This window comes from Pan troglodytes, chromosome 11, assembly GCF_028858775.2.
Source record: "Pan troglodytes isolate AG18354 chromosome 11, NHGRI_mPanTro3-v2.0_pri, whole genome shotgun sequence".
Taxonomy (NCBI): domain Eukaryota; kingdom Metazoa; phylum Chordata; class Mammalia; order Primates; family Hominidae; genus Pan; species Pan troglodytes.
The window spans coordinates 85,629,279-85,648,674 of NC_072409.2; the positions used below are offsets into that span (position 1 = coordinate 85,629,279).

Sequence of the window (19,396 nt, forward strand, 5' to 3'; positions counted from 1 at the left end):
GACCATCTGACAAAAAGAAAAATTCCATAAACATTTTGCCACTATTGCTCCCACAGGAAAAGTGACATGGCTTAACATGACAGCTACTGGTCAAATTTCATCATATTTCTTGCTGTATTTCCAAACACAGGTAGGTGATTGCTTTGATAGCTTCTTTCAACCTGAGTGTAGAAAACACTTATCTTTATGATGGAGCCAATACAGTGATTCATCCATGCTTGTCCAAGGCCACTTGAGGGTCATGATGCAGAACTCTAAAGCATAAAAGTAATTTTTTGAGCAACAAAGCAAAAGTAAATGAATAAGTATACTACACAGGAGTGCTAAAAGATCAGGGACAGCAGATGTGCACAATAGACTATTAAATTTACCTTTGGCATTATAAAATGTACTGTAACAGATACAGTGTGCATGATTTTAATTGAATAACACAGTAAAAATTAACACTATATGAAACCAGATCCATCTTCTAATATAGCCATTATGAGTGTGTTTGTATTTTATATTATTTTCTGAAATCAATTTGCAACAATAAAGTAGTGAGCAAGATTAGCAGCTTTAGTTATTGAGTAGGGATGGTTTATAATCCATACATAAAATGTTTTTCTCAGCTTATTAAGTTTTGCATTAAAATAATCAGTAAACAATGGAGTTTTTGCAATAAACTATTTTGACACAGTGATAGCCACAATATAAGTATAAATCAATTCTGCAAGCCCTGCTAAAAGAGGCTGAAGAGAAAGGATTTACAGCTTGCCTGTGCAATTATTTATGGGTGAATTGTTTATGTTTCAGCGAAGAAAATAACAAATATTTCAGCAGGAAACTGGATCTATTTCTATTTTTATCCCCCTATTTTAACCAGAGCCTAGAAAATTGTTTGAATCAACATTTTCATAGAAAACAAACAAACAAACTTTACTAAATATGCACTGCAGGAGTAAATTAGAAGTATACATGATCAGTTTGGTGCAAAAACCTCTGAGCTTCTAAATGCATAGATGTCTGCATTATTTCTCTTTTTAGAATTAAAAGTCAATAGAGGACTATGGCAGATTGGAATGGAATAAAATTACAATAAACAGTGAAGGCAAGAAAGCATTAGGTATACAATGCACATTCAAAATACCCTGGTGCCTTTGGTATTCTAATATGCACAATTTATATTGTAAGCACATGAGGATCTCAATCTTTTACACCTGGAAGGATGGTACTATAATCTGTAGTCATCAACTATTATTTATATCATTAATATATCAATTTACCAGTTTTAGTTAAAAATAACAGCTATTTTGAACTAAATGTTTGTGCCTTCCCCAAATTCATAAGTTTAAACCCTAATCCCCATTTTGTTGGTATTTGGAGGTTTGCTTACATAGGAACCGAAGGTGCTGGAGTCCACTCATACTAATACCTTCCCAGTTAAGAAAAAAAAGATAACATCAGGGTAAAATTTACTTAAACAGGAAGACTCTAGGAGAAAGGACCTTAAAACACCATAGCATACTCTTAATGAGAGTGCATTCAGTATACACTCTCATTATCATCAGTACTTCTCCAAGGGAGAAATTTGTTTTTTTGTTTTACTTAAACAAGAAAACAAACAAACCAAATAAAAACTAAAAGTTACAGATACAACATTATTAAATATTACTCTATGATTTTACAGTTTATTGAAATTTGTTAATTGTACCTCTAACCATTCACAACATAATACAGTTGCCAAAATTTTTAGTAATAATCTATAAAAATTAGCTTCATGTTATTGATCAATAATTATAACCTAGTTATCTTCTATTGAATGATTAGGGCTAAAATTTACTTAATAACTAACCCAATTATTTAAAGATAACATTAATATCTCTGACTATCAAAAGAACTACAAGTATACTTTTCTATCTCCTGTTAGAGCCTGATAAACAGTGACTTGTAATTAGTATCAGAAGTCTTCTGAAAATAGTTATACTTTTATAGAAAGCAAATGGTAGCATTTTGTGTTTAAAGATGCCTCAACAAGTGCTTTACAAACTGGTTTATCCTCTGCTATTTGACATATTTGTGCATCAGTTAAAAAATAAAAAAGCCAAACCTGGATAAATCAATTGTAGTAAGCAGTAATGCTCATAAAATTGGCAAAATATTTTGAGTTCTACATAAAATTGTAAATAAAAAATAAAAGTGCAACTCCATTTTCATTTGTACAACTTGGCCAAAATTTCAATTGATTTCAACTCAATTATATAATATGCTAATATATTAAAAGAAATATTCAACATCAGTTTTGGGGGGAATAAAATGACTAAAATGATACCTAACAGATACATAATCTAAAAAAGAAAACAGCCATTTTAAATCTCTATATGCTTTACTATAAACTATGGAAATGCATGTAGAGACACACAAAATCATTTTGACTATGGATGGTGATATTTGAGTAAATCTTCAAAAATGTTTTAAATTTATATAGAGTATATGAATATACATGGTTATCTGGGTAAACTATTAAAACAACAAAAAATGATATACAAAGGAACTTTGAGAGAAGGCTATGAGGTGGTTAAGATATAAAGATTTTATATATATATATGTATATCACCATATATATGTATATATGGTATAGTAAATCACCATATATCTGACATTGTTGGAAATGTCTTATTTAACTTGAAATAGACATAGGCAAAGCCTTCATGACTAAAACACAAAAAGCAATTGCAACAGAAGCCAAAATTGACAAATGAGATCTAATTAAACTGAGAAGCTTCTGCACAGCAAAAGAAACTATCATCAGTGTCAACAGGCAACCTATAGAATGGGAGAACATGTTTGCAATCTATCCATCTGACAAAGGGCTAATATCAAGAATCTACAAGGAAATTAAACAAATTTACAAGACAAAAATAATCCCAACAAAAAGTGGGTGAAGGATATGAACAGACACTTCTCAAAAGAAGACATTTATGTGGCCAACAAACATATGAAAAATAGCTCATCATCACTAGTCATTAGAGAAATGTAAATCAAAACTGCAATGAGATACCATTTCACACCAGTTAGAATGGCGATTATTAAAAAGTCAGGAAACAACAGATGCTGGCGAGACTGTGGAGAAATAGGAACACTTTTACACTGTTGGTGGGAGTGTAAATTAGTTCAACCATTGTTGTTGGTTGAGGAATTGTTTGTGTTGGTTGTTGAAGAAAGTGTAGTGATTCCTCAAGTATCTGGAACCAGAAATACTGTTTGGCCCAGAAATCCCATTACTGGGTATATAACCAAAGGATTATAAATCATTCTACTATAAAGACACATGCACACGTATGTTTATTGCAGCACTATTTACAATAGCAAAACTTGGAACCAACCAAAATGCCCATCATGATAGACTGGAAACAGAAAATGTGGCACATATACACCGTGGAATAATATGCAGCCATAAAAAAGAATGAGTTCATGTCCTTTTCAGGGACATAGATGAAGCTGGAAGCCATCATTCTCAGCAATCTGACACAGGCACGGAAAACCAAACACCACATGTTCTCACTCATAAGTGGGAGCTGAACAATGAGAACACATGGACACAGGGAGGGGAACATCACACATCGGGGCTTGTCAGGGGGTGGGGGGCAAGGCGAGGGAGAACATTAGGACAAATACCTAATGCATACAGGGCTTAAAACCTAAATGATGGGTTGATAGGTGCACCACACCACCATGGCACATGTATGCCTATGTAACAAGCCTGCACCTCCTGCACATGTATCGCAGAACTTATAGTTTAAAAAAAAGAAAAAGAAATAGTACAGTAATGTTGATATTTTATTTTCATTCAAAAGTGATCAACTGTCACACTGAAAGTGGTAGAGCTAGGACTCTAACTTCAAAGCCATTGCATATCCCACTATATTATTTGTAGTTTGTGTTAAGGAGCACCTTTTATGTTAAAAAAAAAACCATACTGCACAATATAATTATTGGATTGCTTATTTTAGCTACTTTAAAAGTAACTTAGCAGGGTAATGATGATAATTATATTTGGAAGTTAATAATAAAACTACAGTTGTTGTGATGATGACAATTAAGATGCAATTATAATACCTGTGTGGAATACATTCTTACTTCTAAGGCAGAAATACATTTTTGCCACGGAGCAAGTGTGAAGTGAATGCTAAGACTATTTAACAAATAACTTATACTGATTTGTCCTCTCCAATATAAAAGTTATCCTCTCCTTACAACGTTATAACATTAATACACCCAAACACCCACCAAGAATTAGAGCACTTTAAAAAACTAAAACTAGTTTAGATACAATAGATTCTGTTTTATTCTAGAAGTGAATAGCCTAATGGTTACAAGGGATTCAAGGTTCGCATGTTCTTCCCTTATCATAAGCAGGCATAGTGCAGAGATTACCTGTGAATGAAATAGGAAGGAATGGGAAAAATGCAATTGCTGTTACCCAGTATTTGAACAGACAGCTGCAATTACATTTCTAATAAGTTTGGACAGAGTCTAAAAGGAGATAGGAACCTTGTGCTACATAAGCAAGTACAATATTCTCATAGACAGTCATTCTTAGCTCAGGTTCATTGCTTCTTTCATTATTATAGGAAGTCTTTCTCTTTCCATTTGCATCAACATGCTCTCTCCACTTCAGTGATCTGTCCTTGCTCAGCCCAGACTGAATTTTAATGCTTAATTTCTATGACATCAAGAAGCTTTAAAATGGTCCTGTATTCTCTGGCCTGCTTCCCAATAATTTAACATCATAAATAATTTTAAAGCTGGAAAAAAATACATTTTTAGTATATATTTTAACATAATGTATTTAGTTACTCAGTACTCTGTTTTTCCACATTTTCTGTATGTGTAAAGGAATAGATGTATTGAATTTGTAGAATAGAAAGGCAAACCTCTGAGATAAAATTTGCCTGTATGATCGGTTATAAAAAATACTTGCTGAAATACAGCAATAAGAGGTCTGAATTATAAAAGATTTTTAAATTATTTCAGGTATAAAAAATTATGTAAGTAGCAATCTGATTTTTAATTCAGTGTAGGTTACAACAGCAGTGACCCGAAAATATTTTGCTCACTGTTGTATCTGCCAGGTTTAGATTTAAGATAATTTGATCAAAAATTAACTATCTAATAAGAAATTACAAAATGAGATTACTTGTGTATTCATACTTTATTGTCATTATAAACTGAAGAAATTTCAACCACAGATCTTGTAATTACAATTTTCTGCTATTAGAAATAGTTTCTAAAATCTAAAAAGAGGCTCTAGAACAAATAAAATAAAATAAAACAAAGTCCCACTAAAATATTGCATATATGTGCTATACTATATCCCATTCTCATGTATTTAATGAGATTTTTTGTCACTTACCATGTTTTTTGCTGTTTAAGTTATTCATACTATTTACATTAAGCCTGAAGGAAATAAAATGAATAGAAATTCTTATATTGAGTTATGTTTTACTCACAGGCCAACAAAACATGATAATGATTCCCATATTTAGCACTTCTGACAAATATCAAAAAGTGATTCTACAAAGCATTTATTGTGTATTTCATTTATGTTTTGAATAACAATATATGGAATATCAAGAAAGCATTTACATTAATATATACACTTAGATTTTGTTTTATTTTTATTCTTCTAATTATTATTTTTTTAAAGACAGGGTCTTGCTCTGTCACTCAGGTTGGAATGCAGTGGCGCAATCATAGCTCACTGAAGCCTCAAATTTCTGGGCTCAAGTGACCATCCTACCTCAGCCTCCTGAGTTGCTAGGACTACTGCTACATGCCAACATGTCCAGCTAATTTTTAAATGTTTTGTAAAGACAGCTTTTCACTACGCTGCCCAGGCTGATCTCAAACTCCTGGTTTCAAGTGATACTGGGATTACAGCTGTAAGCCATTGCACCTGGCCTAGGGCCAGATTTTATTACACAAGTTTGGATGATTCATAACAAGACATATTTAGCCAAGTAAATTATCTAATCTGTATAATGAAAATATTGAATGTGATCATCTTAAAGGCAGATATCCGCCTTAAACTATGAGTTGTATAAAGAATCTTAGAAATATTTGCACAGATTAATGTACAGATAATTGATAGGAGTATACTTTATAAACACTGGTTTTTAAAAAGTTCATGCCTGATTAAATGGGTCAGTTAATTAAACTATAGTACATGCATACAATTTATTATAATGAAGATGTTAATACTTACAAAATTTTTAAATTAATTTTATATTTATATTATTTCAATTTTAACTTCTAAATAGGGACTTAATAATGAGACAATGTTGAGAAGGCTAAAACCCTTATCTATATCGTTCACATTATATCAATTGTTCTCTATGAATGCACATACACATATTTCATTCAGAAATAAATGTTTGAAATGATATGCACCAAATTTTTTCATCTTAAAGTGAATATCCCTATGTTGTGGGAGTACAGCTAATTTTTAAATTGGTTCTTTGTTCAGTTCTGTATTGTGTGTATTTTTTACAAAAAACGTATTGTTTTATTTTAAAATAAAAATAGAGAAATACTAATCAATGAATCTTGACTTATTTATTTTTCTATAAGGAAAGTAAAAACCTTTTGTGGCTATAGTAAGCATTTAGAAGCATTTAGAGTCTTATTTTGCCAGTGAATTTCAGATAAATGAATTCTCATTTTGTGCTACTTTAACCATTTCCATTACTGAAATGTTGAGTGATAACAGGGTAGTGGCCCACATTTCCTATGTTTGATTAAATTTCTGTGCCATAACTAAAGATGTGTATCATGTGTACTAATATTTTTAGTCTATTTTTATTACTTTGGGTTTGTATTACTTTAACATGTTAGTATATAATATGGATTATGGTTTTGATGAAATAACACTTGAAGTGATATGAATGTGACCTTTAATTGAATCAACTTTGGAAAAGTTTATTATTTTAATTATTATTTTATCAGTGTTAAATCCTCTTCAATTGTGAGTGGACACTACATATCTAGTCAACAAATATTTGTTGAACAACTATATTTCAAGCTTTTTCCTTAATGCTATGTATATAAAAATTAATGAGATTTATAACCTCTTAACAGAGCCCATAACATCAAGGGGAATTTGATATATAAGCACATGAATTACACTTCATGTGACAATACTGTATTTATGCACAGTTAGAGAGGTTTGTGCGAAGTACAATAGCAAAGTAAAAAAAAATAGATTCGTTTGAAACGTGGTTGGTAGAAGCTAAAACTCTAAGGAAAGTAGTAGTTACCAAATGTTATTCAGACAGAGGGAAAGCCAATGTATCAAACAACGAATTGTTTAAAAGAAGTTAATGTGAAAAAAATCAGTGTTAACTATTCAATATATGTTCTACTAGTCAACAAGTTACTTTATACCTATGTGTCTGTGGGTGTATGTATTTGGGGGAGTGTGTGTGTTTGCCTGTATGCATTTGAAATTATGTTCATGGACAATCTTTGCACCTAGGACTGTCACAAAAATACATTTTATTGACCTCTTATAGAACATTTCATGCATAATTTTATCCATATAATTTAAACTAAAGTGTTAGAAGTCCTTATAGTTTCCAAAGTAAATACATTCCTGTGTATTTACAATTTCCTTTTCAATGAAAGAAATGATGTCATTATCTTACATCATTAGATGTCTGGTACTGTGAAAAGTTGTATGAGACAATTCACATAGGTAAAATTATATACTCAATTATATGTTACTTGTTATACAAAGAATTCTTTGTTAGTAACTTTTCCTTCGTAAGTGATAATTCTTGGTTGGTACCATAGTGAACATGTTAAAATTAGTAACGTTAATCCATTTATAGAAATAACACAAACATTAGACTGGGATTCAAATTTTATTTTTTCATTTACTAACAAGATGAAATAGATAATGAAAACTGACATTAGGTTGTTTCTAAAAAGACAGTTACTAAGAGCAAATTGATTTATTCTATCCCTGCTTATAAAGAAGATAAAAATAAAATATTTAAGAAAATAACTGTGGTTTCAAGGAACTAAAATTATTTGCAAATATTGAATGTAAGTTAAGAAGAGAATATATATTGGCGATTTGAAAATGAAATTGCATTGTCTGTGAAAGGCTATCATTCCTAAGCTTAGTAGCCAGTAGTTTAAAGAAACAAGTTACTATAGTAGATATTGAAATTGTAATAATTGCCTTTAATTAGTTTATTTACTAATGGTTTTTCTCTAGGAGTAGTTCTACTTCTGTATCTAAGCAACATTGTAACAGTGTCCAAAAAACAACACCTAATTATTATTTTGCATATTATGAAGATTTAAAGAGGATGTTTTGGGCTTTAATTTATATTGTAATGTGTTTACAGAAAAGTCTACAAATCGTAAGGGTAACCAACACAATGAATATTTTTAGCAAAGTGAACATTTTTATACAACCAGTACTGAGAATATTTGCAGCATTCCAGAACATGCCCGTATATCCCATCTCATTACTGCTGTGCCTCCACCTCCCATTATAATCATTACCTTGCTACTAATAGCCTGGATTCATACTGTGTATTTGAAAAAGAAATAGAATTTAAAAACACAAGTTAAGTAAGAATATGCTTGGTAGAATTAAAGGAAGCAAAATCAATTTAGCATTCTTAGAGTGCTATGTATTTGTTAAATATGAAATTACATGTAGTACGCTTCTGTGTACACTCTACTCCAAAAAGATAATTCCTTAATTCCCTTATGACAATTCTTGTTAAATTTAAAATTCAAAAAAAAATTATTACACAAACCCCATAGGCAGAGGACAGAAATTGATTCCCATTCATGCCTGCATTGATTCAGTCATTCATTAATCAAAGCTTAGCAAAAGACCTATTATATGCAAGATTGTATGAGTTATGAAAACATGACTAAAATTCACTTTCTACCCTCGAGAGGTTTTGCGTGGAGAGGTCCAGAATGGCAGGTAAATAAATGTTTGCAACTTAAAGAATTGAATGCCATAATAGTCTAGGGATATGTAGCAGATGTTAGAGGAAAAGAGATAGGTTAGCAGCAAAATGAAACCATGACAACTTTAATTATTTTTATGGATATGCTAATGAGACTAACCTTTTAGATGGAGTGAACTTACCAAGGATATGAAGTATTAAGGTATACAGATTACTAATTTATGTGAATTTTATTCTTATATGTAAATATATGCCATATACATTTAAGATTGAAGATAAAAATATCAAAAAGAGAAATATGCATAATAAATTATTTTTAAAGCCTATTGATATTTTTCTATCAGCTACATCAAAACAGAATTTTAAAGTTTAAAAAGTCAGAATGGTTTATTTGTCCACCGAGAGAACAAATAAATGAATGCTTTCCCATAAATACTATTTGGACATTATTTGTTAAGAATAAATGAAAAGCATTTTATGGTGAGTGGCTTTTCAGTTGAGTGACCACGCTTGATTATTAAATCAAGCATAATATGTAAGATCCTCTTTAAGAGCCTTAAGAAAGGCATCCTATATTTTCATTCTTTTATTTTTCAGATTCAGTTATTATTCTGTAAATATAAGATCATCTAAAAAGCAGCAAAAATGTTAGTAGAAGCTGTGGCTCAAAATAAGAATATGTCTTATATGTTGATGTGTGTAATATAATTCATAAATATGTGGTATATATATGCATACACATATTTGAATATATAAATGTACATTTTAGTTATAAATTTTTATTTTAACTAATTGTAGATTTACATACAGCTGTAAGAAATAATATAAAGAGCTCTCATGTACACTTTATGGAGTTCCCTCCAATAGTAACAACTTAGAAAACTTATAACACAATACCACAACCTGTATATTGACATTGATAGAATACATGGATATTATTATTTCCCCAGTTATACATGTATGGGTGAGTGTGTGTGTGTGTGTGTGTGTGTGTTGTGTATTTGAGAGAGAGAGAATTAATGTTTAGTTTTTGTTTTTGTTTTTGAGATGGAGTCTCACTCTGTCACCCAGGCTGGAGTGCAGTGGCATGACCTCGGCTCAGTGCAACCTTTGCTTCCCGGGTTCAAGTGATTTTCCTGCCTCAGCCTTCTGGGTAGCTGGGATTATAGGCATGTGCCACCATTCCTGGCTATTTTTTTTTTGTATTGTTAATAGAGGCGGGGTTTCACCATGTTGGCCAGGCTTAAACTCCTGACCTCAGGCAATCCACCCACCTCGGCCTCCCAAAGTGCTGGGATTACAGGCATGAGCCACCACACCTGGCCTAATGTTTAGGTTTAATATTTAGATCTAAGTATTTTATCACTTGGTTAGGTTCAGGTACTCAGCATGACACTCATCACATAGATAAGTTCCATGATCAAAAGTGTCTCTCATGTTGCCCTTTTATAACTACAATTACCTCTCTCCTCTCTCTACTATACCCCATTCTAAACACTGTAAAACATTAATCTGTTATTTATTTCTATGATTTTGTCTTTCAAGAATATCATGTAAATGCATGTTTGATGTTATATAACCTTATGTTAGCTTTTGATATTAAATGTTTTAACTTTGCATAATTCCCCACCTATCCATATAGGTTTTTGTGAATATCAATAGTTCCTTCCTTTTTATTGCTGAGTATATTCCATTGTTGGTATCGTGTACCATACTTTTTTAACCATTTATCCATTAAAGAACATCAGATGTGTTTCTATTTTTTAGTTGTTTTATTTTATAAGATTTTAATTTTAGAGCAGTTTTAGGTTCACAGTACAATCAATAAAGATATTCAGAGATTTCTCAGAAAACCCTGACCTGCACACATATAGCCTCTTTCAAGTATCAATGTCCTCCACCAGAGTGGTAAATTTGTTACAGTTGATAAATGTTAACATCATAATCACCCAAAGTCTGGAGTTCTCTCTTTGTGGTGTATGTTCTGTGGGTTTGGACAAATGATAATTACATGATTTATCATTATAGTATCATATAGAGTATTTTACTGTTCCAAAAATCCTCTGCACTCTTATCTTTTCAACCTTTTCTCCCTCAACCTGTGACAGCCAGTGAAATTTTTAATGTCTCCATAGTTTTACCTTTTCTAGAACATCATACAGTTGGAATCACATAGAAGTGACTTTTCAGATTGCCTTATTTCACTTATTAATATGCATTTATGGTTCTTCCATGTTTTTTATGGCTTGATATCACAAATATTTTAGCACTGAATAATATTCCACTCTCTGAGGGGAAAGTAGTTTTTTTACTTCTTTGCCTACTGAACGAAATCTTGGTTGCTTCCAAATTTTGGCAATTATGTATTTGTAAGCATGCTGTGCACATCCATGTACAGGTTTTATGTGGACGTAAGTTTTCTATTGCTTTGGGTAAATACCAAGGAACACAATTGCTGAATTTTGTGGTACTAGTATTTTTTTACGCCAAACTGTCTTCCAAAATGGCTGTTTTTTTGTTTTGTTTTTGTTTTTGTTTTTGCCAGTAATGCATATAAGTTCCTACTGCTCTACAAAATTGCTAGCATTTGCTATTGTCAGTGTTTCAGATTTCGGCCCTTTGGATAGATGTGTAATGTATCTCACAATTGCTTTAATTTTTATTTCCCTGATAGCATATGATATGGAGTATCTTTTTATATATTTAATCTCCATTTGTATGTTTTCTTTCATAAGTTAAGTGTCTGTTAAGATCTTTGGCCTATTTTTTTTTTTTTTAATTTATTATACTTTAAGTTTTAGGGTACATGTGCACATTGTGCAGGTTAGTTACATATGTATACATGTGCCATGCTGGTGCGCTGCACCCACTAACTCGTCATCTAGCATTAGGTATATCTCCCAATGCTATCCCTCCCCCCTCCCCCCTCCCCACCACAGTCCCCAGAGTATGATATTCCCCTTCCTGTGTCCATGTGATCTCATTGTTCAGTTCCCACCTATGAGTGAGAATATGCGGTGTTTGGTTTTTTGTTCTTGCGATAGTTTACTGAGAATGATGGTTTCCAATTTCATCCATGTCCCTACAAAGGATATGAACTCATCATTTTTTATGGCTGCATAGTATTCCATGGTGTATATGTGCCACATTTTCTTAATCCAGTCTATCATTGTTGGACATTTGGGTTGGTTCCAAGTCTTTGCTATTGTGAATAATGCCGCAATAAACATACGTGTGCATGTGTCTTTATAGCAGCATGATTTATAGTCATTTGGGTATATACCCAGTAATGGGATGGCTGGGTCAAATGGTATTTCTAGTTCTAGATCCCTGAGGAATCGCCACACTGACTTCCACAATGGTTGAACTAGTTTACAGTCCCACCAACAGTGTAAAAGTGTTCCTATTTCTCCACATCCTCTCCAGCACCTGTTGTTTCCTGACTTTTTAATGATTGCCATTCTAACTGGTGTGAGATGATATCTCATAGTGGTTTTGATTTGCATTTCTCTGATGGCCAGTGATGATGAGCATTTTTTCATGTGTTTTTTGGCTGCATAAATGTCTTCTTTTGAGAAGTGCCTGTTCATGTCCTTCGCCCACTTTTTGATGGGGTTGTTTGTTTTTTTCTTGTAAATTTGTTTGAGTTCACTGTAGATTCTGGATATTAGCCCTTTGTCAGATGAGTAGGTTGCGAAAATTTTCTCCCATGTTGTAGGTTGCCTATTCACTCTGATGGTAGTTTCTTTTGCTGTGCAGAAGCTCTTTAGTTTAATTAGATCCCATTTGTCAATTTTGGCTTTTGTTGCCATTGCTTTTGGTGTTTTGGACATGAAGTCCTTGCCCACGCCTATGTCCTGAATGGTAATGCCTAGATTTTCTTCTAGGGTTTTTATGATTTTAGGTCTAATGTTTAAATCTTTAATCCATCTTGAATTGATTTTTGTATAAGGTGTAAGGAAGGGATCCAGTTTCTACATATGGCTAGCCAGTTTTGCCAGCACTATTTTTTAATTGGTTCTTTACAATCTTGCTGTTGAGTTGTAGTAATGCTTTGTGTATTTTGGATAACAGTCTTTTATCAGATGTGTCTTTTGCAATTTTTTTCCCTAATCTGTGGCTTGTATTTTCATCCTCTTGACATTATCTTTTGAAAAATAAAAACTTTAGTTTAAATTTTAATGACACCCAGCTTATCAATTGTTTATTTCATGAATTGTACCTTTAGCATTCTATCTAAAAAGTCATTGCCATATTAGGGTATGATATTTGGATTTAATATATGGATATATTTGGACATGCCTATGACTTTTTAGATAGAATACTAAAGGCACAATCTAAATTTTCTGGGACTTTGACAGTTTTACATTTTATATTAGATCTATGATCCATTTGGTGTTAATTATAATGAATGTAAGACTCATGTTTTTTCTAGACTCATTTTCTTGGCATGTGGACGTCCAGTTGTTTCAGAAAAGTTCATTTAAAAGACTGTCTTTGCTCCATTTTATTGCTTTTGTATTTTAGTCAAAGATTAATTTATTGTATTTATATGAGTCTACTGGAGGGAGTCTCTATTTTATTTCACTAATCCATTTGTCTATTTTGGTTTTACCAATACCATGCTGTTTTGGTTATTGTAGCTTTATAGTACATCTTCGCTTCAGATAGTGTAAGTCCTCCAACTTTCTTCTTCTTGGGAGTTTTGTCTCACCTCATAAACAAAATAACTTGCTGAGATTTTAATTAGGATTGCACTAAACCTATACATCATGTTGGGAAAAATTGACATGTTGTCAATATTGAGCCTTTCTTTCCATGAACATGGAATGTTTCTTCTTTTATTTGTTTTTCTTTCATTTATTTTATTAGCTTGTAGGTTTCTAAAATATAGATATTATACATATTTTGTTAGTTTTATACCTAAGCATTTCATTTTTTGGTGCTAACATAAATTGTATTGTGTTTTTTATTTCAAATTCCACTTTTTTGCAGGAAAACAATTGCTTTTTATATAATAACCTTGTATCTTGCAACCTTGCTATAATCACTTATTATTGCTAGGAATTTTAAAATTTCTTTCAGATATTCTATATAATCATGTCATATTTGAAAACAGTTTTCTTTCATCTTATCCATATACATTTTTCTTTGCTTTATTTTGTTGCACTACCAAATAATTCCGTTAACATGATGAAAATATGATAAAGAGAACATCTTTGCCTTAGTTCTAATTTTAGTGGGGAAGCTTCTAGTTTCTAATCATTAAGTATCATGTTAATTGTAGAGTTTTTGTAGGTATTCTTTATTCTGTGAAGAAAGTCCCCCCGTATACCTAGTTTACTGAGAGTTTTTATCATTAATGGGTGTTGGATTTTGGCAAATGCCCTTTCTGTATCTCTTGATATGATTGTATCTTTTTTTCTTCGTTAGCCTATTGATATGATAGACTCTAAAACTTGATTTTCAAATGTTGAACCAGCTTTGTGTACCTGGGATAAATCTCACTTCATCATGGTGCATAATTCTTTTTATATACTATTGGATTTAATTTGCTAATATTTTGTTGAGGATTTTTGCATCTATGTTTGTGAGAGATATTGGTCTGTAGATTTGTTTTCTGTTTGTGACTCTATCTGGTTCTGTTATTTGTGTACTGTTCGCCTTACATAATGGGTTAGGAATTATTTCTTCCGCCTCCATCCTCTGAAAGAGATTTTAGACCATTAGTATAATTTCTACCCTTGTTTAATTTACATGAAAGTACTTCATTATGTTCAGTTCAATTTTAAATGTTGTTGTGTTTTTTATTTGTTTTCTGTTGTATTTTGAATTTCAGTTTCCACATGTTTATTATTAATATAAAAATGTAATTGTGTTTGTTTTTCTCGTATACATTGCTGAACTCATTGATTAGTACTAAGAGTTTATTTTTGTAGATTCCCTGGAATTCCTGTATAAAGAATCATGCTATCTGAAAACAGTTTGCATGATTTTTGTATTTTTTATTGCCTTATCAAGTTGAAGTCCCCCTCTATTACCAATTGCTAAAGCTTTTATCACGAATGCATGTTGAACATTATCAAATGTTTTTTTCTGCATTCATTGATATGACCATATGATTTTTCCCCTTTCTCTGTTGATAGGGTGGATTACACTGATTGATTTTGAAATACTGAACTTACCTGTAATAGATCTCGCTTTATTATGGTATATAATAATTTTAATACATTGCTAAATTTAAATTGTTTATATTATGTTTAAGTTTTTGCATTTAAGTTCATGAGGAATCATGGTCTGCAGTTATCCCTTTTTGTAATATTTTTGTAAAGTTTTCCTATTAGGATAATATTTGTCACCTAAAATGGAAAGTGTCCCCTCCTCTTTCATTTTCTGCAATGGGTTGTACAAAACTGGTATAAAGATTCTTCCAATGTTAGGTAAAATTCTCCAGTGAAGCCTTTGTGGCCTGGGGATTTATTTTTCCAGAAACACGTTAGGTATGTTGATTTGGGGGTAATATTTGTGGCCTGTAGCTCCAATAACAATATAGCTTGCTGATCTCTTGCTATGCTATGCTGGTTTATTATATTTATCCAGCTTTTCTCGAGCTCGTGCTGAATTCTAGCTGTGTTCGTTGTAGCAGTAGATTATACTTCCCTGGCCTTCAGGTGTTTCTAGGTATGAGGAGGGATTGTGGGATATCTGGCCTATGAGAAAAGGAAGATTTCCCCTGGCCTGTTTTTCTGACATCTGGTGCCAATGGAATTCTCATTTTATCTCGTAGGCCAGTGCCAATGTGGGAACACCACACCCACTGACCTGAGCTACCTTTTGCTGGTGGTGAGTGAGGGGTGGTAGAAGTATGGGAGTACTTGGGATGAGTTTTCCTTCTGCTGCTAGGTGAAGAGCTAAGTTGGCTGCAGTCTCAGTAGAGGGTTAGAAGACTTGCTGCTGCTTAGGTTTGAGCAGAAGATGGGATGTTCCACCAGGGCTCTGCTGGCACCACCGCTGTAGGAAGAGAAGCCACTGCTGCTGACAGGTGATTTGAGGGGTTGGGTCTCTCCATTTTCCCATTAGATAACTGATGTTATTTCTCTTGTCCACAGTTCTTTATCTGGCTTTAAAATATTTATATTTCTTTTGAGGGAGATGTAGGGACAGCTGTGTATGTAGGTGGTTGCAAGGATCTCTGGTGGACAGTTAAGAATAACTAAGGGTTCAAAGAAAACCTGTGGAATTCAAAGGAATATTGCTGCTTTAAGTTCTGAGATCTCTAACCAGGATGACTTCATTCCACTTTTCAGAGTCCTGTTATTATTGTTAATTATTCCCAGAGTATTTGGTTGTGTTTAGAGGGGAAGAGGAGGTAGAGGGAAAGGTGAGTCTGTGCAATCTTGTCTGGAAATGAAAGTCTTTTTCTTTCTTTCTTTCTTTTTTTGAGACGGAGCTTACTCTGGTGCCCAGGCTGGAGTGCAGATTGCTCACTGCAACCTCTGCCTCCCGAGTTCGAGTGATTCTTCTGCCTCAGCATCCCAAGTAGCTGGAACTACTGGTGTGAGCCACCACGCCTGTCTAATTTTTGTATTTTTAGTAGAGACGGGGTTTCATCGTGTTGGCCAGGCTGGTCTTGAACTCCTGGCCTCAGGTGATCCACCCGCCTTGGACTTCCAAAGTGCTGGGATTATAGGCATGAGCTGCCATGCCGTGCCTTGGAATGAAAGTCTTAATGGTGGCTTTTAGATGTGGTCAAATGATTTTTCTCTATCTCCTGAGATAAGCATATATGTTAATATAGTACATTACACTGGTTAACTTAAAATTAAATAATTTTGAATTGTTGTAAACTATACTCATTTTCCAAGGATAAACCTAACTGGGTTGTGATGTAGTATCCTTATTTATTTTTGGATTTCTTTTGGTAACATTTAACAGATTCTGCATTGATCTGCATGAGTGATCTTGATCTGTAGTTTTATTTTCTAGTAATATATCTGCCAGGTTTTGTTTTTAGGGTAATGTTTGATTCATTTGGAAATGTACCCTCCTCTTCAATTTTCTGAAATAAATTGTGTAAAATTGATCTTATTTTTTCAGCAACTTTTGGGTAGAATTCTGTAATGAAACCATCTGGACCGACAGTTTTCACTCCAAGAAAGTTTGCATAATCTTTTCAAGAGATATAGGGCTGTCCAGATTATGTATCTTCTCTTGAGCGAACTTTTGTCATATATGTCTTTCAAAAAAATTGTTCATTTGCTTTAAGTTTTCAAACTTGTTTGTCTAATGCTGTTTACAAAATTTCTTTATCATCTTAAGATATGTGGGATATTTATAATCCTAGAGTGATACAGCTTTTCATTTGTTATTGAAAATATGTGTCTTTCCTTCTATTTATGGTCAGTGTTATGGGAATATGATCAATGAATTAAATATTCTACATGTTAAAAAGTTAATAAAAGAACACTATAAATAACTTTAAGCCAACAATTTCTGCAAATTAAATTAAATTTTAACATTTTATTAAAATTAAAACAAAATAAAATACCTAATGGCCCCTGAATCTGTTAGAAATTTAATAATTTGTTTTAAATATATATACTATATATAGATATAATATATAGATATAATATATTATATCTATATATTATATCTATATATAATATATATAGATATATAGATATATAAGTTACAAACAAACAAATAACATTTCTTCCTACCTTACAAGATTTCTGCTGAGAATTCCACTGGTATTTTTTTTTTGTCTTTTACTTTTGACAATTTGATTATAATGTATGTTGGAATGTCTTCCTTTGAGTAAATTTTACTTAAGGGTCTTTGGGCTACATAAATTTGTATGTGCATATCCCTATCAACATTTGGGAAGTTCTCAGCCAGTATTTCTTTAAGTAAGATGTTTATCTTTTCTCTCTTTCTTCTCCTACTGGAAATTCCATACATTATATGTTCATATGCTTGATAGTGTGCCATAGGTCCCTCATACTTTCTTCAGTTATTTCATTCTTTTTTTCTTTTGTTTCCCCAAGTGGCTAATTTTAAATAACATGTCTTAAAGTTGACTAATTCCTTCTTCTGCTGAATGAACTTTAAAAGATTTTTAATAGAAGTTTTTTGGTAATCAAAAAGAAAAACGTATAGTAGAAATGCTTTTTAAAGTTCAGGCACGGTGGCTCATGCCTGTAATCCCAGCACTTTGGCCAGCCTAAGTAGGAAGATCATTTGAGGCCAGGAGTTTGATACCAGTCTGAGGAACATGGCAAAACCCCATCTCTACTAAAAAAACGAAAATTAGCTGGACATGGTGGTGCCCTACTGTAGTCCCAGCTAAACAAAGGAGAGGTGGGAAGATCCTTTGAGCCTGGGAAGCAGAGGTTACAGTTAGCTGAGATTGCACCACTGCACTCCAGCCTCACAAAAGAGTAAGATTCTGTCTGAAAATAAAGAAAAAAAAAAGAAATATTTTTTAAAAACACGAAAAGAATCAAAGCATACACTGTTAAACAAATGAAAACGATGACAACAAGAAAGGAGGAAAAGAACAAAAGAACTACAAAACAGGAAACAATGAACAAAATGACAACAGTAAGTCCTTACCAATAATTAGTTTCAATGTAAATGGCTTAAATTATGATTGCAATTTAATGGAAAATCAAAACGGAAAAGTCACAGAGTGACTGAATGAGTAGAAAACCAAGATCCAACAGTATGTTTCCCACAAGTGATTCAACTTAGCTTAAGTATACACAGAGGATGAAAGTGAAGGGATGGAAAAACTATTTCATGTAAATGGCTTTATATATAACACACATAGCTGTGTTTGTGTGTGTGTGTGTGTGTGTGTAAAAGAAAAAATAAACCTTTAGTCAAAATCTGTCCCAAGGCAAAGTAGGTAACTCTAAAATGATAAAGGGGTCAATTAATCAAAAAGATAGAACAATTCTAAATGTATATGCACCCAGCATTGAAACATCTATAAAGCAAATATTAAGTTGATTGAAGAAATAATTATTAAACAATACAATAATAGTTTGGGATTTCAATATCCCATTTTCAACAATGGACATATCTTCCAGACAGAAAAATCTTTACGAAAGCAGGAAACTTAAATATCACTATAAAACAAATGGACCTAAAAGCCATATACAGACATTCTATCCAAAAGCAGCAAAATACACATTCTTCTCAAGCACATACAGAACATTTTCCAGGATAGATCATTTTTATTATTTCCCTCCAGTCTGGCTACTTGCATTCAGCATAGTACTGAAAGTCCTAGCCAGAGATATTTGGCAAGAAAAATAAATTTTAAAAAACATCCAATTTGGAAAGAAATCAGTTAAATTGTCTCTGTTTACAGATGCCATGGCCTTATACTTAAAATATCATAAACACTTTAC

General features: G+C 32.5%; 1 protein-coding gene across 1 annotated transcript in view; it reads left to right on the forward strand.

Moving 5' to 3' along the window:
- LOC129135926 (uncharacterized) overlaps positions 1-19,396 on the forward strand; it is a 458,825-nt gene that overhangs the window by 185,220 nt on the left and 254,209 nt on the right. The window contains exon 3 of the mRNA XM_054658004.2: positions 57-130. Coding sequence (XP_054513979.1) covers positions 57-130 — 74 coding nt within the window. The remainder of the gene's footprint in view (positions 1-56; positions 131-19,396) is intronic.